The sequence below is a fragment of the Platalea leucorodia genome (genome assembly GCF_965183815.1).
Source record: "Platalea leucorodia genome assembly, chromosome: Z".
NCBI classification, from domain to species: Eukaryota; Metazoa; Chordata; class Aves; order Pelecaniformes; family Threskiornithidae; genus Platalea; species Platalea leucorodia.
In genome coordinates, this window is record NC_138858.1 from 10,260,983 (window position 1) to 10,286,596 (window position 25,614).

Below are 25,614 nucleotides of genomic sequence, written 5' to 3' on the forward strand. Positions count from 1 at the left end.
AAATAATCATCTTTTCCACTGAATTGACCAAACCAGTATCTATTATGGAAGAAGTAGAATAAGCGGACAAAACACAGAAAAAGGTCTGTAAGACTTAATGCTTAAAATCAATGAATCACATAGGTTGGAAAGGTCCTCCAGTGATACTCAGTGCAACCTCCCACGGAGAGCATGCCCCACCAGAGGAGCTGCTCGGGGCCAGACAGAGGTCCCACAACCTCTCTAATCCATGACCGTGTTCATGGTAAACAATTTTTTTCCTTTTAACAGCTGGAATTTCCAGTGTTCCAACTTGTACCATTGTCTCTCTGAGAAGAGTCTGGCTTTACCTTTTCTATACCCTTTCATGAGGTACCTGAATAGAAGGCGGCCTTGCCTTCTTAGGGCTAAACAAATCCAGTTCCCTGAGCCACCCCTTATTCATCCTATGCTCCAGCCTCTCGGCCATCTTCGCAGCTCTTTGCTGGACTTGCTCTCATCTGCCCACGTCTGTCTTGCGCCAGGGAACCCAAAACTGGGCAGAGTACTCCACTGCTGTCTTGCAAATGTCAAAAAAGGGGAAACCACCACTTCTCAACCTGCTTGCTACACTCTGCAGCCTTACTTGTTATAAAACAAAAACAAATTCAACTTTGTTGAAAGTCACTTTCTAAATCCACACGTTAGCATGAATCACAACTACACAAAGGGCTGCAGCGCAAGGAGATGATAAGGGCTCAAGCTCACATAATTAATACTGTACAAAACAGAACAAGAGCCCCTCCATGTTAAAGATCAGTCTAGAAAACAATAAAAGACACAATTTCCCACGGGAGCATCTCTAGATTGATGCATTCTCTGCCAGCAGAGAACTGAGGCATCAGTTCAGTTCTTGAATTGAGTCTAATTTTGAGAAGTACATGGCAAGAGAATAATGAGTTGCTAGGAGCAGAGACATTTTGCACTCTCTGTAACCCAGACAAGCACACAACTACTCTGCTGCTGAGAATCAAGACAATGGGGTAAGAGCTTAATTTCAATCTCGCAGATACTCAAAATAATTTTAGTCCGCTAGCAAATGACCATCTTCATTTCACTTTGTGAGGACATTACACAAGAGTTTTAGGATTTTGTAACTTGCAGATAATGCTGAATCATGCTGTAGAACACAGCATGCATCTAACAAAGCTTTTCCCACCCACCCCAATTCCTCTACCGACTAGAAATCTTCTAGCATCTTGAGGCTGGCATATGGAAGAGCTGAGATCTGAGGACACAGAGGTCACAGGACAGAAATCCTGACACAGGCATAGACATAGAATTCCTCACTGATGGGAAATGTTGCTGAAGAACACAAAGCTCCTTTAGAGCCAAGAATACAGGAACAACTTAATGCTGTGCTGGATTACTGAGCAATTAAAGTGAGATATCAAACATACTCTTCCAAAATAGACCATGATTCTTCCCCCCATCTTTTCTCACTTTTTACTTAGGGAAGAAATGCATATCATTACATGCTCAACTTTTAACTCGAAGAAGATGATATAGTAGCACGTACCTGTACTACTTGTTTCTGTGGTTGCGTTGGCTGTGTGGCTGAAATTTGCGTTTTGTCCCGAGTGCCCCGGGTACGTTCACTGCCCACCGAAGTCATCATATACAGTATATACAAAACAATGTATGTACAAAATAGAAAATCTGAAAGGAAAAGAAAAAAAAAGAGCATGAGTTAAGGCAGGGTACTGATTCAATACTCAGATAATGTATAAATGCAGTAGCTTGAACTCTTCCTGCCTTTACCATTAACTCTATACAGAGACTCCTGAGAAAGCAGCTTTAATACACTATTATTGGATTTATTGCAGTCTTTACAGTAAAGGGGGAAAGGCAGGGATAAAAAGCATTTTTGCCAGCTGATTGGGATCTGTCTACATCTGTACTTCCAGACAACATCTAAACCTCACAGCTTGTTCCAGTCATTTAACATACAGACTTTTCTCTCTGCTACTCTACTGAAATTTCAGCTCGAACTGTATCACTCCTTAAATTTCTGTAATACCTGCTGTCTTGTTTTGATGCCTGGAATTTAAACACTCCCATACCCACTCAGAACACTAACGCAAAAATCACATTCACTAACTAGGCAGTTCCTCCCTTCCCCACCATCAAACTGCCTTCCCACACATAAACAGAGGTTATGGCCAACACCCTCTCTACTTCTCACCTCTCATTTATAAGAGAAATGATGATTCTTGCCTTTAAATCCAGCCTCTGTAGCCAGTATTTTTGTTTTGTTCTCCCTCATATTTACTGAAATTATTTACAAAACTACCGGTTACCCTGCTTTAAACATACCTTTGTCATATGGCAACGAAGAAACCCAAAAGAAAACCCAAGCCCCGCACACACATCAATGCTATCCCATTTGTGGCAGTCAGCTTTCATTCTCATTCATCCTCTAGCATTAAAATTACTTTGAAACAACAAATTTGTTATTCCCCCTGCATTTGTACAGCATCTAACACAAGGCTAATTGATGAGTATGGTTTGTAGTAGCTATGATAACTGGAAACAGATCTCTCAGCTGGTCAGAACAGTCACAGTCAACTGCTTGGTTTCTGTCCCCATGACACTGGGAAGTAAAACTGCAAATTTAGGGAACTAAGGACAACGTGCAAGTGGTGCACCTGGGCAGAAGGAGATGTGCAAACAAGCAGCAAAGAGCTTTTACTGCTGTCCCAATGTATGAACGTGCCTCTGAATGCAACTTGTCAGGACAGCAGCTTTGGTGCAAGCTGGCTAGCACTGAGTTCAATGCGCAATAACACTCAGATGAAAACCAAGCAAACTGCTGTGATTGCACGGACAGGATGTGTTCAATACCCAACTGCTCACTAGCATTCACAAGTAATTGGTACTCAACAACTAAAGTGGCAATGAGATGCCTCAGTTTAAACACCAATTCCCGATGCTCAGGAGCCTCATCTAGAACCTAAAAGACAATTAACCCCATTATCATCTAAGTCTCTTTCTCACTTCAGAAATACACTTTCATTGGCCAAAATTGAACCCTGACATTGAATTTCTTTATGTACTCGTTAAAGCATTCAATAAAGTCTGAGGAGAAAGTATATTTCCATGAACTCTTGCATATTTAACAAGCAATGGCCTGCCTTTACCAGGAACTGACTGTAGTATGAGCTGAACTAGAACACTGTGTTTCTCCAGCTTTATGAATCTATTCACCAAAGCCAATCTGTCTCCCAGTCTCTTAAGGCAGGCTAACTTTGTTGTCTTCTAAGCCCCACAACACACAGGCCTTCAGAGCACTGAGCTTGACACCCTAAAAGCCAGATACAGTCAAAACAGAAGTTATTCAAGCTCATGACAACATGTTCTATGGAAAGCAAAATATTAAGTAGATGTGGAGACGGGCTGAACAGCAAGTTCAACGCTTATCGCTGACTATCTGGTTGTGGCTGCCCACTGATACTTTAAACACGTTATGGACAGTCTTCAGTTGAGTTGGCAGTAGTACTTTTGCCCTTTGTGTTAAAATCTGCTTTGTAAGCCTTGCTGACTGGAGTGCCAACATCCAAAAACTTAAATTTATATAGACTAATAATGACCTCGGGGTTGGTGTTTTTGTTTGTTTGATTGGTTGTTTTTTAAATATCGGTCATCTCATCATGATTTGAACCTAGCACAATGAGCAATGAAAAAAAAGCCCTGAACAGAGAACATGACAGAGCACTAACCTCTCTGAAAGACAAGCTAATAGTTTCAAATATGATTGTCTGGAATTAGCCCACTGTGATTTAAGATGCATTGAGAAACTATAACTCTATGGGGTCTCAACTTGTTTATCACTTCTGAATTAACATCATGTTTACACAGATTCTGGTACCTAGGAATTCCAACATACATTTCAATGCTATTTTCTCTAATCTCACCAAAGCTACTCAAAATATTGTGATCCATGTTTTGGACATGACAGCAGTACACACATGTTAAAACAAAGAGTTTTCTGTTTGTTTGTAAAGCACACGCTGAACTATAGCCTACACTTCTGACAGCCAGGCAACCTACGGTACCTGAAGAGGATTGTGTCTTTTCCTTGTCTCCTAACATGTATTTTACAGTGTCTCCGTGCCACAGCTGTTTAAGCCATGTTTGTTTTTCAGGATGAAAGGATACTTTAAAGAAAAAGGCAGGCACACAGATGTTTGAAACACACCTGAGGGATGAAGCAGCACAGCAAGATCAGCCTGCTGGTGTGAACGGAGCCAAACAACCTGAACAGTAAAATGGGATCTTTAAAGAAGATCCTCATCTTGCTGACCAGGCAGCCCACGAGCAGCACAATTTGGCAACAGGTCCAAAGCAGAAAACCAGCGAAGGTGAGAGCCTCTTCCTGGCAGCAGTATGGACTTGCACTTGCTTCAAACAAGTGCGGAAACACGCTTTCAGTTTGACGTTCCTCATCAAGCCAACATGGACATGTTATAATCATTTGAGACATAATCCAGTCTTCTTAGAAGTACAACTGGCAGCTTGATATAAAGAGAGCTTTCAAAATAAAGCTATTTTATTTCCCCTTAGTTGGCTCCCACTATCTACAGGCAGTGTCCAGACACAGAAACCAGCCCAGCCCCAGCGTGCACGAGGAGCAGCTGAAGGGCTCTGCTCTGCCGCCGACGGCGCACTGACCAGGGAAACATCGCACCTCCCTGGCACAGGCATGCCTTCACCGCGCCGGGCTGAGGCTTCACACCCTACCACACCTACTTTAGAGTACCGAAGCAGCAGGCAGAAGGGAGGCAGATAGCCACTGCCTTCAAATTACCCTAGTGACTACAGTTTCGACCATTAAGTGGGATATTATTAATTAATAAGATGGAGCTGAACAAGAACATTTCCTTGCTTGCAAAGCAGCTTCTTATTTTCTCCGATTCCTCATATTAAAGTCTGTTTGGCAGGCTGTTGTCATAGCAATGAGTAGGATATCACAAACTGACAAACTTTTAACTGCAGATCAAATGAGGAAAGAAGATTTGAGACTGGGAGGAAGACAACTCTTAATTAAAATCTGTTTAATAAAGATCAAAAAAAGCATTCAGACAAGCAGATGTTTAAGTTTCCATGTCAGGGTCTGGCTCAGTGCGAAGTCCCTCATCAGCAGTTAGTACTTGACCTTGTAGACACATTGCAACTCTAGTAAGCAGCCAAAACAGTTGTATTTTGAAGAAACAGATGCGCATTAAATGAAACAGACCCCCACAGCACTACCAAAAAAGGAGGAGAAAGCGTTAGAGACTGGACTTCCCAGAACTGTTGTGTAAAGAATGTGTTCATACTTTCTTTCATGACAATAAAAAGAAGAGGCACAAGACTGCTGTAAACCTTTTTTTCACTAATGTAATCTGGTATCTCCAGAGGAAGGTTGTCTTTGCTTCTACTTTAAAAACAAACAAACAAAACAAAACAAACAAAAAAAAACCACAAAGCAAAAAAAACCCTTTGATCAGTAGTTAAGAAAATGGTTCAAGTATGTTCAGCTTCTCAAGCACTAAGGAATTCAAATTTCAGCACTTCCTCGTAAGGCAAATACTTAGACTTAAAAATGGAAAGCAACAGAAGCATTTAAGAGGAAAATCATCCCAAATCTCAATGTTTTGTTTGTTCTAGTGTTTCTGTCGGTACAGCAAGTTTAGTCCAAGAACCTACACTACAACAGCAGATATATATTGTATAACAAGCCGTCACCAGACGGTGATAGAATGGCAACAATTATTCTAGTTTCCAAAAGCAGTATTTAAGTGTTGGTATCTCAACACTCAACTTTCCTGAGGAGACCAAATCCCACCTCCTCCCAAAGTCTCCAATACCATAAGTCTTATTCAACACACTTAGTTGGATTTTTGCTCTGGATTTTAGAAGGAAAAGAGGAAGGCAAAGAATCAAGGAGTAGCTGAAGGCATATCAACACAAAAAACAGGTTTTTAAAGCTATCATAATGCTTTCTTTGCTCTTTGCAATTTTCCTTCGGCAAGAAATCTAGTCCTTTTAGACTCAAAGAAGTCAGAAAAGCTAGAGATATACAGGATACAAATTGACTTGACAGGGTGGCAAGCCCCACAAAACGCAGTAAATCCATAGGTGAACTTTCAGGGAAAGACCACGCACTGCAATACCACCTGACTTTCAAGAATCCTTCTGAAGTTAAATGTTCACTTCCATCGGCTGAACAAAATACTTGCAGTTTCAATTCTTTTCCTGAGGCAGTCTCAAGAAAGTTATTTTCTTGACTTTCTGGACAAGGAGCTGTGATAAAGAACACTGTGCAGAAATCTCTGTGAACACCTTAAAAGTGTGATTGCTTTTTTATACTCTAACCACAAAGCTACTCAGTCAAGGATTTCTCACAATGACAGGGTGAGGAAAAGGCTGCAGGACACAGCCTCATGATGGCATGACTGCTGTACATGTACAATGAGTCTAGATCTTACTGCTATGGCAGTAGCATGGCATCACAACAAGGAAAAAGAGCAGAGGAAAAGAATTATGTCTGCAAAGCATCGCTGCAATGCATTTCCCTCAAGTGCTGTTGTCTAAAGAATCTCACCACCTTTATTACTGCTTGAAAGGGGAAAAGAGTTTGCAAAAGTCAGATGTTCCTCAGGAGCAGTGCTGATTGCTCAGTGTCTGTACTGCCCCAAGCCAACAATACTGAACCTGAGCTTATGGATCCTGGGAGGATTCATGTCTCATCTTACAGTCTTCTGTGGTAAATAGGAAGAATATTGATGGCCAGGAGTAGACCTGCGTCACTGGCAGAACACCACAGGAGAGAGAAATTGTACTATCTGTATGCTCCCATGTTTTACCAAGAAAAGAAGATTGCTGGGAGTGGCCAGAGTACCAGCGCAAGCATATAAACGAACATATACGTTTCCAGTTGTGCTAGCAAAGCGTACTCAATAAACAAGTGAATACTCTTACCCACCTTTCTTAAAACTCACCAAGTTGTTAGCTGAAATTATTAATCTGCCAAGTCAATCTATAATTAGCTAAGAACAAACCCTAATCTAAAAAAAAAAATGTTCATTTCAAGGATTGGTATTCCTAAGCAAACATTATACAAAGGAAGACAAAGAAATATACAAATAGGTCTTATAAATAAATGAAAAGACAGCATTGTTTTGGAAGAGAAAGAAGTGCTCATCTTCAAAAGACTGGAGTTTGGCAAAGGCTGGTCATGTATCCAGAGGCCCTCTCAAAAGCATGATGTGGAAGGGGCACTGAACAGTGCAGATTTTCCACTAGTAGAGCAGGTTTCAGTCATGAAAGTTATGTATTACCATTAACATTATTTTAAAAAATCTTCTAATCTTATAATATCTATCTTTGCTACTACCCCAGTGTCTCTACCTAACAGACATGTTTTACATTTTAGTTTATACTGGTGATTATCCTAGCTTTAATCAAAATCTGCCAACTACACCCAATAAACATCCAGTAGACTTGCCCTCATCATTACTTTATAAATATTCAAACTTTAGAGGGAAAAAGTGCCCTTATTCATACCAAAATTTCAGAAGGAAGAACCTAAATTTCCCCAAATTCAACTTTCATTAGTATTTAAAAGAGAAAAAAAAAATTGCACTAAAATCAGAGAAGCTTAACTGACTTTCACGTAGGTCTTTATCTTTCACTCAACCAAGGCTCTGCTGCTGTCAGAAGACAACCCTCCTGAGTGATTCTGGACAATCAAAAGGCCGTGAATGTCCTAGATGTTTCAGAGGACTTGACCTTATGTTTCAGATATCTGTATCTAAGACAAAGTCACTGTTCTCATCCTTTGCTGCCTTTCCGCAAGAAGAACGTCATTTTAGATAGCAACCAGTTGGATTTCCACATGCAAAAAGAATAAAGTCCTGCTCCCTGTCCTAACTAATTACATACCCCATGTTTGCAAAGACCTGCAAGATGCACTAGTTACCAGCACTTACCATTGACTGTAATGAAACTTTAAGTAACAGAGACCCAGTTAGACTAACTGCATGGTATTTTCTATCTAAGCACCAGTCTCAGAACTAGAAGATCTTACTAGACCATAATCCTGACCAGACCACAGTTGTTGCCATGAACTAGACAAAAAAAAAAAAAAAAAAAAAAAAAAAAAGGCTACACTGGTCCACGCAGAAATATATAGAAAATTCTCTTTCAGAAGCAGCAATCATGGGGATCCTGTGAGGAAGAGGCAACACCAAGTTCACTTTTGAAGTATGTTTCTCTGCTGAGGAATATTTTAAGAAAAGCTTTGGCCTGTCTTGATATTCTAAGACCTGAAGAAGAATTAAATACATATTCCTGTCAACTTTGATGGAAGGACGTCATTTCTTGCCTTCTGTCATAGAAAAGGTGTTTCTGATGTGAACCCTCTCCAAAAGCTACCAAAGTAAAAGAGAGAATGCATTCCCATCACTGACCACACCGTATGCTGTCCTGAACTGTCAACTGACTCAGTATCTCAAGTTAGGAACCATACGGAGACCACTGTGGCTCAGAGGTGGTTCCTGGTGCTTGCACAGCCATGCACACACTACTTCCTCTTGCTACAGCAGGAAAGGAACACCTCCATTTCCGAGTCCTCTGCTCTCTTATTTTCTGGCCTAAGGAGAGAAAATGCTAGCCAAGTCAATACACAGTATACTCTCTGTTTATTCCATCACTGCTACATTCAGTGGTGAAGAACCATCAGTATTGCAAATCTCCTCTTCATAACTGTTTCTCTGGGTTTATCCCCCCCAAAAAATGGAACAATCAATGAAGAAAACCAGAAAAGGTAAAGCCCTTGGTGTTTTCCCTCCTAAGATTTCCCGAACAGCATCCAGTGAAAGGGCACTACAGTGTCTACAACTTCCAACAAAGCAGCAGCTAGCCGAACTACAGCCTAGTCACCCCCTGCAACAAATAGTCAGATTGAATTATACACTGCATTAACTAGGAGGCTTGTAAAAATCATTAACTAGTACTTCACAGAAGGAAAAGTTTATTGCAGCTGAGGAAAAAACTGAACTAGCAGGTTTTTCAGGGCTGAAAATCATTACCCTCTGCAGCCAGAACTAACAGAGCCTTCCCGAAGTCACACACAAGTGGAGGACGGCTGAGCAGAGCTTGGGACAAAAAAAAAAGTGACTAGAATTTTAATTCCTGTTTAGAACCTGGCTATACATTCATTCAAAATTCAATCCATAGTGCAGGTAGAACCCAAACAGTTTATTCCGTTAAAATGAAGTTTCATCTCACATCTAATACCATGCAACTGCAAGCTGTCACCAGAAATGGCATACCTGCTCCCCTACTCCTTAACCACATAATATTGCTACTTCCCTTCAATCAGACTAACGATCGTGCAGCTGCAGAGGGAGTTGGTTCAGTGAGCTGACCCAAGAGCAAACTAAACCCTCTAAAACAAAACAGTAAGTCAGTTGAATAAGCTTATCCAGTGGAAAACTATGTGGCTATACAGCTGCTGAATCTGACACGAGGGACAGAGATCAAGTTCATGCGGGAAGGGGAACTTGCATTTCAGCAGCCATGTACCATTATAACACAGGTAAAACGTGAGGTTTCATGTTTTGTTTTCCTGGGATGCAGTACTGCCAGACTTGATCCTGGTCAGGTGCTCTGCACTTAACAACAGGAAAAAAAAACAAAAAAAACCCAAAAAAAACAACATTAAAAATGCCTTGTAGGCATTTTAAAAACTAAAAACATCTCAGGAAGGGACTCTGCCAGCAGAGAGTGACCTTGAATATATCACTGTCTTATGGCACATATATACTTTTGATCACCAGTGGGAAAATAGAGACTTGTATCACCTTTACTAAGGAACACTAATGGCCAGCCTCTTGGATACCTGTTAGCATTCAGTAACTTGCAGTGAAGAATACACTTATAAAAATTTGGAGATGCTTCTATCCAAACAAGAGGAAGCTATACTCAACCAACATTAGGAGAGCCTGACTAACACAACTTACAGCAATCTAGAATACAGTCCTTTCCCCCAGCCACAGTCTACATTCAGTTTCAGGCATCAAACTAGAGACTCAAACTACCCTAAAACAATTTAGCCAGCAAAAGCAATCTTAATGGTTTTGTACACACAACTAAATATTCGATGGTTCTGCTGGTCATCTTTCAATTTCACTTTCACAGGAATAGCACACTTAAACATCCACCCTTTCCCTATCAAAAGCACCACCTTGAGAAGGCTTGCTCCCTCTGCCAGCTCATTAAAACTCAGCATTCCCTCTGAGGGGGAAAGGAGGAAAGCCAGACAGACTTGTCCAGGAAGACAGGCCTGGGTGACTTGTAAGTTCTTCAGATGGCTCACTCCACCAAAAAAAAAAACAAAAGGCAAAGCCTCTGCAGAATGTAGTAATTTGCACAACCTTCCAGTCTGTCCAAGATGAATTCAGGGATCAGCTAGAAGCCCAGGTGAGCTCAGGGCACACACACACATATACATATATACATATAGGTGAGGAAACAGCTGCAGAGTATGAACTAAACAAGTTACAGATGTTCTCTTCAAAGAATACGTGGAAGGACATATAATCTCAGGTCACACTCTGGGTAAGCTATCAGTACTACAAGAAAAAAAATTATTTAAGTAGTCAAAGCATCTCAGATAAGACTAAAGAACACCACTAAAGCTGCACAGGACTTATGACCTTCCTGTATTAACTGTGACCAACTTGTCTCAAAACCACCATTTCCCACGCCTCTAGCGACAATGTCAGCAGGACACTTTTGAAACAGTTTAAGCTTGGGCTATGTCAGTACATACAACATGAGCTACAAGAATGCATCAAGGACACTTCAGGCTTGCAGTTTGCCAATAGTGCCAACCGTAAGACAGAACAGTTAAAAAAACCCCAAACCTTCAGTGGATCAGCCCCCTATCAATCATCACCATTACAATCAACAGCTAGCTGTAGCCACAGGATGAGTAATTCATGCAACAGCAAAAAAGGAGAAAAAAAACCAAACTGTTAAAGTAACAAAAAAAAAAAAAAAAACACCTTTAAAAAAAAAAACTTACTAGGAATGCTAATCCAGATTGAACTGGTACCAGAACAAAAAAAAGATGCTGAATAGTAACAGGAGCAGGGAAAAAGGCAAGTACTGGGAACTGTCATCTTTGGCTATTAAACTGCAGAAATGCATATTTCAGCTATTTGCTCTGATGTAACGCCCCATATCTAAACAGCTCCTAAAATTAATTGCTGTTTACACAGAAAAACAAACCAGTAAGAATATTCAGGTTGAAATCCAGGTACTCCAAATGACAGAATGAAATAGCTAACACAAGCTGGGAGCCACGCAGCCAGGGCAGCACCCAGAAGGAGGAATTCGCTTTGAGCAGGGTTCTTGTAAACAAGGTGGCACATAGGAAGCAGCCCTCGACGTCGGACAACTCACTGCCAGATCACGAACACGCTTGGCACTTGTGCTCTCCCTGCCCCCTCCGGCTCCCTCCCGCGTCGCCGTACCGCGCTCTCCTGGAACAGCTTCCAAAGGAATTCTTTGAATAGAAACAGATACAAGCAACAGGACTAAAAATAGCCAAGCAAGAGCAGAGACATTTGTTACATTCTCACACTGGCGGAAACACACTCAACTGCATCAAAAAAAGGGCACCTAGTTAATTCACACTAAAATTGTCAACGAGGAACAAAGTAGAAAGTGCTACCATAAAAAAAAGTTTGGGAGGGGAGGATTAGTTTGGACTTGCGACACTGATGAGTGATCTGATGAGATCACGTTACAACACTCACAACAAAAGGCAATGGTTAAATTACAAGCCGCAAGTGATATAAACGCAAATGCACTAAGTAATCTGTAAGGCTATATCTATAAAATGTGCTAAAAACCTCGTGATATCAGATTTTTTATTCTAGCTTCAGAGTTTTGGTAGCAACACCAAAGAGCTCAGGTATCATTCCTGCACCTGTACAGAGCCCTGCTCCTTGAACTAGATACTGAGGGAAGACAACCAGTACAGATCACTGCTTGCGATACGCTCACATACTCAGAAAACCGAAGAAAACCCAGAGTCTTGCTGAAAAAACACTCTTTTAAGTAAAGTAAGATATTCTACAACACCCTTCTATAATTTTCCCCCAGATGATGATATTTCTCAAGGTTCATCTTAGGCAAGAGGAGAATCCACCAAAATAAAAACCTAATTTTTTCGCAGTGACGTATAAGAGACTGAATATAAAGTTCCAGGAGGAGGAAAAGAAACAATAGTTTCTAAGGCAGTATTATTAAAGGTTTTCTTCCATTTCAATCTTATGCTTTTACTGTGCATAAAATCTTGATGAAAACTCATGGTCATCTGGGTCAGGTTAGCTTTCCAAAGTGAAACACTGCGAGAAGCTGACTGCTTTTTCAAACTTACTGTCAGGTGCTCAGAGACAAGCAGCCACAGAAACAGCACTGAGAACTGAAAGCTGTAAGAGATGATTTTTATTTCTCTGCCAGCTCCGGATTGCTCCTTCTATGGTCATGACTGTTGTCTAGCTCTAAACAAGGTAGGGTTTATTATTTTCCTTTGATACTAATCCTCATCTTGACCTGCTTCGGTCATAAAACTTGGTTTTACCCCAAGCTTTACCACTTGATTTTGAGCATTACTCATTATCATAACTTCTCAACTTGGTGTCATGTGTAAATTCACTTACTCTTGTTCCATCATTCTAGAAGTTTACGTGAGGTCAGGTCTACCTGATCTGCACCAAAACAATACCAAGCTATCCACCGAGATGAAGGATTAACAATCTTTACAACTTCAAACATAGAACACGCTAGAAAGGAGCAAGTAAATAAAAAGCCATCCACACAGAATTCAAATCTACAAGCAGGAATAAAGACATCCAGGCTGTTCCTGTGTGTTTAATATTAAAAAAAGCAAACTGAAATTAATCTCCCACTTCTTAGTTAGTTTATTAACCTTTTTAAAGAAGATACCCAGGAGACAAGCTGCTCACATGTGATGTCAAACTGCCCAAAGTTTTATTGCACTTAATTCAGTATTTCCTCTCCAACATAAGTGGGGGGGGAACCACCCATAGGCTTCTTCTAAGACCCAGAGTCACTGCTCCAGCCCCCCATCTTTACCTTTTTCTGCAAGTCTGGACTGACTTAAATGTTGCTTGGCTCCCACACATTTTCTGTCTCCAGCAGGAGGTTCTCACTCTCCTCCACCACTTCTTCCCAAGCCAGACTAGCTTATAATAACATTGAAGAAAAGTGCAAAGAATCATTTTTTTGAAGTTTGCACAATCTGAATAAGAATATAAAGTTTTTCTTCAAAACATCCTTCCTATTGATAGCCCATTATGAAATACCTCTTCACAGAAATTTATTCACTTATTTTCTTAAAGCTTACATTCCCTTTTAAACATATTTTTATATTCTGCTGGGTTATTCATTACTATGCTGTACTAACCTAACAGCCCCTGATTCCACGGAGGTATGCCAGGTTTATATACTGTGCAAGGTAATATTAAAACACCTAAGTAGAAAACCTGTCTTCTAAAACACCCCAAGAAGATATTAGTCACCTGCTTATTTTACCATCAGTCTAAAAGACCAAGCACTCTGCTGCAAGATGAAGTTACTTTTGAAAGAAAAGGGACGTGCACTCTTCACATCTTAAGTTTCTGAAACAGTTAGCTTATTTATATTAATTGCAGCACCTCACCCTCAGTACACATGTGAATTCGGAGATTGCACCTGGAATACGTATCTTGCTAACTGCGGTGTTCAACTCTAGCAACAGCACCAAAATATTACAGGTATTAGCTTTAGATATCATACTGTACCTACAAAAACTTCACTGAACAAATGGTTTGGCAATGACAATCTTTAAAACCATTTCAGCAGAAGATGATAAACATCAGTTTTCTCCAAGCAAACAAAAAAGCCGTATGTATGCAGAAGTCAAGCAAAGGATGAGGAAGGGATGACCAAAATAAATTATTACAAGTTTTAAAAATTGCATTACAAACTTAAGTAAAGCTTTTTAATCACAATAATACTTTTCAGTCATTTACAGAATGTTATATAAATACTCTAGCACAACAGGGGATTGTTAAGCACACTTGCTGCAAAAGCCAAGATGACACTGTAAGTAAACTGAGAAACCAATGGTAGGCAAATTTAAAATGCAGAACTGCATGATGTTTTAAATGTGTTCTCAATTTAACACACGAAGACTGTTTTTTGAGTTCAATGAGTACACTGCCCAAAACATGGCCTTTGGAAAACTAGTAAGAAGAACCTGATTCACTAGACTAAGGTGAAAATAAAAATCGTAAAAGGAAAAATGCAACTCGTCATTCTACATCCCTCCTCTGACAAGAGCAAAAAGTCCAAGACCCACACACAGTTAAGAGGGCAGCATTCCCCCAAAGCTGTAACCAGCAGAAAGTAAACTGCTAAAAGGCTGCTCACTGTCTCACCTTCAGGACACTGAAACTCGCAGTTCTGCAAGGGTTTGGGGTGGTTTTTTGAAAGCATACAAGCCTCATATAAGTGGATATTGCCCTTTTGGTCCCTCCATTTTCCCATGACTAAAATTTGAAAAATGATACTTACCAACCCTGATGCTGTGCTCTAAAACTCTAAGGCAGAGCATGACCTTAGTTTTGATATCCCAAAAGAACCTTGCCATGAAGTCCGAGTTTTTGAGATTTGTTGTCATGGGAGTTACTGTGAGATCACAACTACACCACAGGAATTTCTTTGCAGGATCAAATGCAAGAGACTGATAGAATGGGATAAAACAGCTCTCAATACACTGCATTTAAACATTGCTGAGTATACATGCAACTGCTGAGAACAGCAGCTTTAAGGAGTAGAATTTTTACTTCCACTTATTCATGAAAGTCCATTCGAAGAGTTACGAATACATCCAAGAAAAACATTTTGTGCTCTTTTCCGAATTTTTTGCCAGAGAAAGAAGAAAGGGAAGGAAAAAGCACATTTAAATATATTATCTCATTCCCAAAGCCAGAGACAGAACTTCCCTTAAAACGATTCTAAGTTCTCAAATGTTCTATACACAATGAATAAAACCCAGAAAATTCCCGGAACACAAAACACCAAGAGTAAGGCCTTACATATCAGAGATGATCAGTTAGACTTTAATGTATATTCTAATATGGAAGCACATTTGAGAACAAAAAACTTTGCTCAACTGAATTATCACCATTCCTATCAAATTAAAAAAGGAATAAAACAAAGAGCCCAAGGAACACAATGATGTTAAGCTACAAGAAAATCTACGATTAAACCCGGTAAGTTAAAAAAACAAAAAAAAAACCAAACAAACAAACAAAAAAAAACACCACCAACCTTATACACTAATGTGAATCCACAAAAGGCTGTAACTTCGCTTCAGAGGCAACTAATGTTTATCTGGAACTCACTCATCAGTAGAGATTCTAACATGACTAAAATGCAAGTTGTTGTTTAAGAGTTAGAAGTACACGGATGTCAATCTAAAATTCTTACACTGTAAACAAGTATTTCTTTGGCTGAACTATTCCGGAGCTTTAGTTTGATATCCAATTGCTGTAAAAGACTTGAAAGCCTAAGTTCCAGAAACACATGACAATGCTTTGTTTAACCTTGAGACTCTTGGAGCTCTGATAGTTTGAGTTTAAATACAATTGGAAAATATTCAAAGCATCTTCTTTAAGATGAGCTTTTGGGAAGCTTTTTTTTTCTTTTTAACTGGTCTGAAACTTAACAAAATCTTAATTTTATACAGTTTTTGGACAAGGAAATTGAGGGCATCTTTCCACTTTTTTTCTTTTAATTAGAAATTCGGGTCATTTTAAAAATACATACAACTTCTGAAAAAGAGGGGTGGAGACTAAATACTGTAGGTCAGTATTTCAACAAGCTTTGATACATCCCAGAAGCTGAACTGCTTGGAAGGTCAATTCACAACAAGTCCTGGAAGAGCTAAGCATACCACTTCTTCCAAGCTGGTCTTTAAGATTTCAAGAAAGCAGGGCTCCTTACCTCTCTAGACATAAATATCATACCAGTATAAAATACGATAGAGTCGTAATACCCAAACATACATTTGGATAAACCAATCTAGTCTAAAGCTCTATTTTCAGTCTCTTACATGTTGTCTTCGGCTGAATGCTTTTAGGTTTTAACTATAATAAAATAAGCAGAGTTTAGATATACATTTTAGCAAAGTTTAGCACAGTGTTTGAGCTATGCTTATGTGAGGTCACTTCACCTGGCACAGAAATTGAGTAATCTGAAGTTGAAATTTTTCAGGAAATGTAAGGTGGTAATGGTCTCATTTTATTCAAGAGAAGGACTAAGTGAATCTCTAGACAGAGCTAACTTTCCTCACCGTTAGAGTGCCAGAAGAGATAGCTTATCCCCTCCCCCTTCAACATTTCTCCCTTAAAAAAGAACAAAAAGATTATCTTAAAAAAGCTTTCACAGTATTTCACAGCATGTCTGTTCATATATAAACTTCTGGGAAAAAAGGCAACTCGTCAATGCTGCACTACACATACCCATAAATGCAAAACAAAAATACGTTTATAGGAATACCAGGAGAAGTAAGATGCAAAATAATCTCACAACTTTCCAGTTCGCATTACTGAAGGCCCAGCCGCTACACACTAACAGAGCAACACTATTTCAGAAGACTGAAACACAGTCACAGGGTCAAATAATTCACCACGCAGATTTAATAGCCAAAAGGGATGTGGAGAACAGAGACCCCTTCCCACTCCCCAGGTATTTCACCAGGGCTCATCACTCTTGGTGTTATTTCATTACTCGCTTTCAGCGCAGTTCATCAAAGCAGGAATTTTGTTTGTTTGTTTGTTTGTAAAGACACACCTAAGGCACCCCAGCATTAATGATTTGATTTCTGCTGCCATGAACCAAACTGTGGAAGATTTTAACAAACAAATCAAAGTAGCAACGCATCATATCAGTGATCAAGAATACAAAACTCTTCCCCCCTTTCTCCCCCACCCCAAACCTGTCTTGTAACTACCCCCAAGCCACATCTTCCTCCTGCTCCTCCACAGGCAACTCATTCTGTCCCTCTCCCTCTACAGACTGCATTAGGACCTGTCTGTTGAGTCAAGGAGAGAACATACCACCAAAACAACAGGCTAGCAACTGATCCTAACTTTTCTCCAATACCATGGAGCAACTGCAAGGGGAGGAAGAGTTGCATGCCAGCTTTTCAGTCAGGGCCTGTCAATAAAGGGGACCTACAACCACAAAACCAGTTCTTGGGCCACCCACTACTCCTTAACAAAGTCCTGGCAAGGAAAACAATGTCAACTCCAGTTGCTAAACTCTTTTCATTTGTTCTCTCCTACATTCAGCTGCAATCCCAAAGAGCTACTTCTTTTTTGCTAGGTGGAAAAGGTTTTAGTTACCAGTCTGACTCAAATGTACAAAACCTGCTTGTTCTGGCCTGCAAGGTAAGACCCGTCACTCAATATGTTTTTGTGCTCAATTTTTGCTTAGATATTAAAATCAACTGAAAAGGGATGGTTCTGCGGTTTCTTGCCCTATGTTTTATTACATTTTATAATAGGTAGGTCATTTCATAACCAGTGAAATGCTCAGGATGCCTTCTGTTGATCAGTTATTTTAATGGATTTCTTTACTGAGAAGAAACACAAAAGTTATACATTTTCACTTCCCTCTCTCGCATGACTGAAGTACTCAAAAGCACTCCCCAGCAATCGACAGAATCAGCAAGAGAGATAAGTCATATAAATATTTGAGGTAGGTTTTCTAGCAGAAACTAAATCTCACTGATGTTTCATTTCAGAGGACTGTACTAAAAGAGCCGACCCAGCACTTCTCAGATTCAATATCGCTAACTATGAAGTAATTTTAACCATCTAACTTTATTTTAACCTTTAACCCAGTTGTGGGGGTCCTGGGGATTTGGGGGCTGGATTTGCAAGAACAGGAAAAATAGGCTGATCCAGTTCACTTCTAATTTACCAGGACTTGTGTAATTCTGCAAAGTTTTGGCTTTACTCTCATTAAAAAGTACTGCTAAAAATAATTTTGATGCACATAGCTTCATAAAATGAACTGCCCCGTGTGCAGAAGTACACTAAGAACTCAGCGTAACCTCTCCTGAATGTTTTATGTACTTTAAACCATCATTTACAATCCACACAATTCCTGGACAGAACATATACAGGATTTGGGCAATTTTATCACTATCAGACAATCAAATGCTTGACCTGTTTCTTCCCTCACAGAACTGCTGAATTATAGTCTTCACCTCAGCTAGAAACGAGACAGCCAATTACTCCTTATTTGCAAGCACAGAAATTATTTGGATTACAAAAATGCCTCTCACTGCATTTTCACAGCACTTTCTCTAAACACGTATCCCAAACCCACCCACTTCTCCACCTATCAAAAGTCATGAATTACTGCTACCACCACCCCTACCAAATTCAGTCCTTAATCCCCCTCCTTCTCAAAGGCATGTAAGAACGCATGGCCTTGAGTTTGCCTGAAGGACTACAGATTTGACTATGTCAAGTAGTTTGAGCTAGAGAAGAAAGCTTTTTTTTTTTTTTTTTTAGGGGGTGGCTCATCAATGTATATAAATACCCAGAGGGAAGGTGCCCACACAGAGCCAGGCTTATTTCAGCCGTGCCCAGTGACGGGACCAGAGGCAATGGGCACAAACTGGAACACAGGAGGCTCCGCCTGAACATTAGGAAATGCTTTTTTACTGTGAGGGTGATGAAGCACTGGCTATTTATTCAAAATAAATTAGTTATTCAAAAGACATCCAGACACGGTCCTGGGCAACCTGCTGTAGGTGGCTCTGATAGAGCAGGGGGAGACAAGATGACCTCCAGAGGTCCCTGCAACCTCAGCCAGTCTGTGATTAAGTGAAGTAAAAAGGGAAGGAAGTCCTATAACAGAAAAGCTGTTCTCAAAAATGCCCCGCAAGCTTCATTAGAGACAACTCTTAAGCTCTAGCTCTTCCGCTCAGATGGTCATATAAAGAAAACCAAGTGAATGTCTATCTTCAATTAAAGCAGCAGGGTAAAAGTCACTGGGACTTTAAATCCAGCAACATACACTATCACATCAACAGATAAAATGGTAAACAATGACAACTGGAGTAGAGGTATAAAGTTGCAAGGAGTTTTATACTGGCGGTCATAACGGAGAACTATTCAAGAAAGATAATAAGCATCTTTTCCTAAGACACAGAGAAAGGTCCCTGCACATGGCGGCTATCTGGACATCAAAAAGCAGCAAAGAAACCCAACAGGTTGAGGATGCATATCAGAAGCCACAAGGTTTTCCCAAACACTGAAAAAAACCCCACTATCGCATGCTCATTAACTTGCCTTCACCAAGCTCATAACGTTATTTCCATCTTTCTCTAAACTTAATTTCAGACAGTTACCCCTTGGCACTTACCCCATGTTCAAAACACTCAGAAACTCATTCAGTGGCTAATAAAAGAAAGTGAAGCACAAGACCGGGAAGTGCAGTACTGCTCCCGCTCATCACATTTAGTCACCCAAAGTTAACGCCAGTAACTTAGGTCCCTCTTATGTCAGTCTCAAAATGGATCACAAGTCAGTGATCTGAAGAACGTGTGACTGAAAGCTGAAATTAAAGCCCAGGAACAGAAGACATCTGTCCCTTGGGGTACAACCCATCAAAAGCACGGACCAGGATTTCTCAAATACAATATATTATGTACAGCCTGACAGCAGAGCAGAGTTTGGCACCAGGATTCCTTTCAGATTCATGTTGCTGAAACCGCATCTAAGACAACATGCAAGTTTCAAAAGCAAGGAAGAACGTAAATGCAGAAAGAAAAAACTCAATCAGCAATAGCCTTCAAATACAGGGAAACATGGACAATGTGATAATACAAGATATCAGTCAAGTATTTAACATAAAATAGCTGTGATTCAGTTAACATTTAGAACCAAACAGAAAGAGGAAACAAAAAAGCTTTCAGAAGCTATATGCTTCATTCTATATTATTATATCAACCATCCTTAAAACACTTAACAAAACAAATACAGTAGGAAAAAAAATTCTTCCTCTTTGCTCAAAAGCAATCTCAATATGGTCTCTAAAGCACCATCCTACTTCCAGGAACAGTATTTTAGTCATAAGAAATACAACTGAAATGTTCTAGATGAAACCTATACCACACACAGTAAAACTGCAAAAAAACTTCCTCTCCCTACAGTTAACCATTAAAAATATTTAGGAATATGATCACAGCTACTGAATTCAAATACTACACCTTCAACCACAGGGCTGACTAGCAGACTAAGACAGACTTTTCCCGCCCCCCTGCCCCTTAAACTGGGTTAAAAAACATGCAAACTGATGATTCAAATCTGGAGGTTAAGAGAGTATTTGTGTTTTCTTCATTTAACTTTGGATTCAAATAGTAAATGATTCTGTAACACAAATTCTGTTGAACCTGCATCTTCTGCAGATCTGGAATAAACTGTGTTTCCTGTATGATAAAGCAAAAAAACCAAAAGCATAAAGTTCACCGTAGGAGTACTACTTCAGGCAAACCTTAAGTCTTGAGAAAGATCAAAGCTCTCTAAATATGGGAAACATTTCATTGTTTTTAATGCAGAATGCTACACTCAGCCAGGTTAAGGACTCCTCCAAGCTCATCTGTTGGAAGACTGATTTGAGAAGCTGGGGAGGGAGAGGAAAAGAAGCTTGACAAGTTTACCTTCAAAAGAAGCCACAGTATCTTGCAGCTTTCACAAAGACAGCTGGACCAAAAAAAAAAAAAAAAGATAATTTCAAGAGAACTGAGAGTAGGAACAACTCCATCCAAGGGAACTGCGCAAAGTTGCTCACATAACCTATCTTAGAAGTTTTACCATCTAGAGAGAACATAAATAAAACAATATGCTCAGCAAAATAGTTATGATGTAGTAAAAGCAAGCTGAGCAAGCCATGAGACCTCAGGCATCAGACTGTATCACCTCTAATCTATCCGTCTTTCGTCACTGTTTACTCTTTGCAGCATTGAGTAGTGGGGGGGAAGGGCCGAAGGTACCACACCTGTGAAACGGACTGCAGAAGCCCCAGGTGGACCGGGAGTTCTGACAAACTGCCCGTTCAGATGGCCAAAACTTTTAAAGAGTGTGGACTTTCATGTTAGAGCAAAACAGAGAAACCCTTTGTACAATTTTTGTAAAATATGAACCTTAAGTAACTGCAAGGGAGCTACTTCACCACCTTTCATCCCGGCTCTCACTTTAATGAACATAACCTGTTTAGGGAAGTTATATGAAAAACAGTACAAGTCCAAACTAGGTCTTCTCTGAAAAGCACAGAGGACGCAATGGGCTACAAGTGAGTAGATTGTATCAGGTAAAAAAAAAAAAAAAAAATTCAACAAAAAGCTCCAGCAGAATAACAGCACTGAAGCAGATACTACTCGTATTTCCTCTAGCACCTTCCATTCAATACTTCTGAAGTAACACAAATACAACACTGAGTTTCTCTAATCTGTCATCTCATAAAGGGGACAAGTCACTTGGCTTCTCTTTTACCAAGGTCATACCAGGCTGTTGCAAACCCGAGCGCAGAACGCAGGTCTTCAGAGTCCTGCTCATGTGCTTTAACCAAATAAGAAACAAAGATAAATAAAAAGATTAACAAAAGATATAAAGTTGTATTCCTATTCTTTCATGAAGAACCTATTCCAAGTACATTACTAAATTACAAGTACTAAACATAACTGAAATTGCAAGTAACCATTACCATTAATAGTAATACTATCAATACTAATTATTAACAGAGTATTAACAGTCTATGATACATACATTTCTCAAGCACTAATAATCAGCATATTATTCTGCTATGATCAGTATCACTAGGGGGACACCAGCAACAAATAGAAAAACATACAAAAGAATGGCATTCTATGAGGAAAGCATCAAATAGAACAGAAGTTCATGGAAGAAATATAAAACATCAAAAATCTGCTTCTAAGTTTTAAAACGGTAGCTTAAAAATCGGAAGAGCTTAAAAAACCCCAAACTTAAAATTAATAGCTTCTGCTAACAGACATTTTTTTGTTGGGTTTTCCCTTAGCTTCCTTAAGATTTTAGTGATGAGTCTGTAACTCCAGAGTCCCCTCGAATGCGCAAATCCTTGTGCAACTGAGGGGCACCAGGAGGTTTTTTGAGGACTGGCCAAAACAATGCAAGTGAAATGGCCTAAATGTCTGAATTTCCATGACCGTGTTTTTATTACTACAAATGCTTTTTTAAATCAATACACTGATAAAACTGCAACTAGAACAAAGCAGAATAGAGCTTGCCCAATTCCCACTCTTCCCTCCCTCCTTTAAGTTACCAAGATTGTTGAGGTTATAAACACAAAAGCTGGCTCATTTTCCAGACTCTACATCAAAATTCGTTTACACCAGTTAATCCAGTTTCTCCATGTAACCCTCCAGGAGTCCCAAAACATCATTAACGCTGCAAAGTGATTTAGCCTTGCTTGCTTTCAAGTTACCCAGTGTGAGGTTAAAAATAAATTCTTTAAACAAGTTAGGTCAAACCACCACAGAGAGATTGGGCCCAGGTATAAATACTGAGTCAGCCAGGTAGGAATCCAAACCCAGATTCCACTAGCGAACGTGATATAACCAAGGGAATTGCTGAAAGGGCCTGGTAAATATTAAAAAAGCAAAGCCTCAGAAGGCTGAGTCGCTGCCGTTTGTTCCGTTTCAAGCAAGCGCTGCTCCTCCAGGCCTGCACATCCTCCCCCTCCCTTCCCTTCACACACATCCAGCTCCAATTTCTCTCCTTGAAAAAAACAGCTGCTCTCACGCCAGGACAGCCCCTCCATTTCAGCAGCCACCGCCGCCCCAGAGGCTATCGCCTTGATCTGCTGCTGTATTATAAGCACTCAGCTGTTACTCAAATTGAGATGACTGTGGACCGATTGCTGCTTGGTAGCCAGAGACGAAGCGGGCTGGCCCTCCTGAGCTTCCCCTTACACAGCTCCACACCAAACCCGAAGTTTCTCTTCCACAACACTGCATGTTCTTTTGAACGCAACCAAGAGGGCTCTGCGTGTCCACGCTCCTGACGTTAACACACCTATAAGAGAGAAGCTTCAAACCAGGTTCACCCTGAGCAGCTCCCAGGTGGCATTCAACAGCACTGCAGACATCTCAGCACGTATTTTTAGATCTATTTCACATCACAGAGTTCACATCCTTGCCATCAGGCTCAAAGGTGCACCAGGTCCCTTTCCACACCCAGCTTCTCACAGAAGGGTTTCTACCAGCTCACTTTCCTGCTGTAATTTTCTTCAGCAACAAGAGCAAACACAGAAGAGCTTTCTTTTCTCTTTTTAAATGCAACATAAGCCAGCCCAATAGCAAAGCTCTGCACTGACTTCCAGTTCTCAGCAACCAAACGTAACCAGCAGTGAGGAAGGACTAGGCAGAGCAGGTGAACAGAGAGAACGGTTCATTCATCGCCATGTCCTCAAGTAACCTACTGTTGCTGCTGAGATGTTATTGTCAGTGAATTCTGTGGCTGTGACCGTGACACGGCTGTCCTACCCCGCCCCCCACCAGCCAGGGAGCATCCGGGAAGGAGATGGGAAAAGACAACATGGAAGTAAAGCCCTACACAAGGCACAAATCAATAGTTAATTCACCCACTTGTTCCCTTCCCGTGCTGCCGGCCCTCCTTTGGCCTGACTGGAGATTAGGAAGGGGCCCGAAGGCACACCCCCCTCCACCAGCCCAGCTTCTCCTCTGAGGGGTCCGGCTGCACCCCGCTCCCTCCTCACAGCCCACAGCGCCAGGAGAAGCACAAACCCATCAGGAGAGAAACCCCCCCAGCTGTGAGGAGATGAGAAACACGGAGGATGGGGTGCAGGACCCCCTCCCCAGAAGGGAAGAGGGCGGAAAGCTAACCCACCCCTCCCAGCACCCAGCGGGGGTCGGGTGGGCTCCCCCCTCCTCACACCAGCCCGTGGCTGGAGGAGGGCAAGAGCTGCCCGCAACCGCGGCCTACTCAGCGGCCCCTGAGGAGGGAAGGGGGGGGGGGGGGGGGGGGGGCAATCTAGGGCAGGGCCAAGCTTCCCCCGGGCGTCCGCCAGGAAAAGTAGGGCAAAGCCGCCTCCCCTCACACACCGCCATCCCCCCCCACGACCCCGGACAAAAGCTCTGCACCGGATTAGGGAAACGACCCCGGGACGGGGCCCGTCGTCCCCCCGAGGGACGCTGGAGGCGACGGGCCCCGTCCCGGGGCCTCAGGGCCGCTGAGGGAGCAACGGTCGCCCCCGGGCCGTTGGGCGGGAGAGGGGCGCGCGCGGTGAGGGGGGGACGCTCCCCCCACCCCGGACCCTGCGGGCGCGCGCGGCCCCGGCGCCCCCCCGCCTCGCGCGGTACCTGCCCAATGTGCTCACAAAGCAGCAGCGGCGCCCACCAGCGTCACGTGACCGCCCCGCGCCTCGCTCGCTCGCTCGCTCCCTCCCCCCTCTTCTTCTTCTTCTTCCTCCTCCTCCTCCTCCTCCTCCTCCACGCGCGCGCGAGGCCGCTCCCCCTCCTCGTGACGCGACGCCGCGCGCGCGCTCGCTCACCGCCCCCTCCCCCCTCCCCGCCTCACCCGCGCGCCTCGCCCCTCACACACCCGCCAGCGCGCGCCCATCCACCGGCCCTTCCGCCTACCCCGGCACCACGTGAGCAGGGCGGGGGGAAGCCGGCCTCTTCCTCCTCACGTGACCGGAAGGGGAGGGAGTTGGTCCCGCCCCATGGCTGCGCTGAGGGGAGGCGAGGCGAGGCAGCGGCTCCGTGCGGGGCCGCGGGGCCTCCCCGCCCCCGGCCGGCCGCGGCGCTGGCTCCTCGCTCGGGAAGGCCGCAGCCGCTCCCGGGGTCGCTCCGTGGAGGGTTGACGCGGCGGCGGAGCCCGGCCGGGAAGGGCTTCTGCGGGAACAGGCGGCCCCGCCTCAGGGCTCTGCTGGGCCGCGGGGAGGCAGCGATCCCGGGCCGCGGCGGGGCGGGTTTAGGAGCAGGGCGAGCGTTCAGAACCGCGGCTCAGCGCCTCACTCGCTGGCCGAAGGCGCGGTTCGAACCAGGAACCGCTGGATTCGAACCGCTGGTTCGAACCTGGACCTTTTTTTAGGTTTTGCTTCTTGTTTTAAGGTGGCTTCTATTTTCTGCCCTATAGGGTTTTGGCAGGACGGATCATAAGCGGTTCGTGTCACAGATTAAAGCCTGTTTGGGTTGCCAGGTTACGTTCATTACCTTTGGTGCCTCAGTCCCAGACAGTGCTCAGGCTGAGGCGACACAGGTTCTGGGCTTTCTAGAGCTCCCTTGTTCCTTCTCTAGTGATTGTTTTCCTGCAGGCTTCATCCCAGACCTATTTGATATCCCAAACAATCCGCATGACTAGGGAATCAAAAGGCTCCACGTTCTTTCTCCACAGTTGCTGAGACCAATGCCTGAGCGATCAGGAAATTGGAACCAATTCTGTGTTCACA

General features: G+C 42.2%; 1 protein-coding gene across 9 annotated transcripts in view; it reads right to left on the reverse strand.

Annotated features, from left to right (window-relative positions):
- Positions 1 to 24,837, reverse strand: part of LOC309603011 (ubiquitin-associated protein 2-like) — a 103,318-nt gene extending 78,481 nt beyond the window's left edge. For 8 of the 9 annotated variants that reach the window (XM_082337284.1, XM_082337283.1, XM_082337282.1 and 5 more), the window contains exons 1-2: positions 24,765 to 24,837; positions 1,538 to 1,677 (exon numbers count right to left, since the gene is read on the reverse strand). In XM_082337284.1, coding sequence (XP_082193410.1) covers positions 1,538 to 1,636 — 99 coding nt within the window. In that variant the 5' untranslated portion in view covers positions 1,637 to 1,677; positions 24,765 to 24,837. Of the gene's footprint in view, positions 1 to 1,537; positions 1,678 to 24,764 lie in introns of those variants that run through there. The other variant, XM_082337285.1, reaches the window with a different exon arrangement.
- Positions 24,838 to 25,614: the final 777 nt, after the last annotated feature.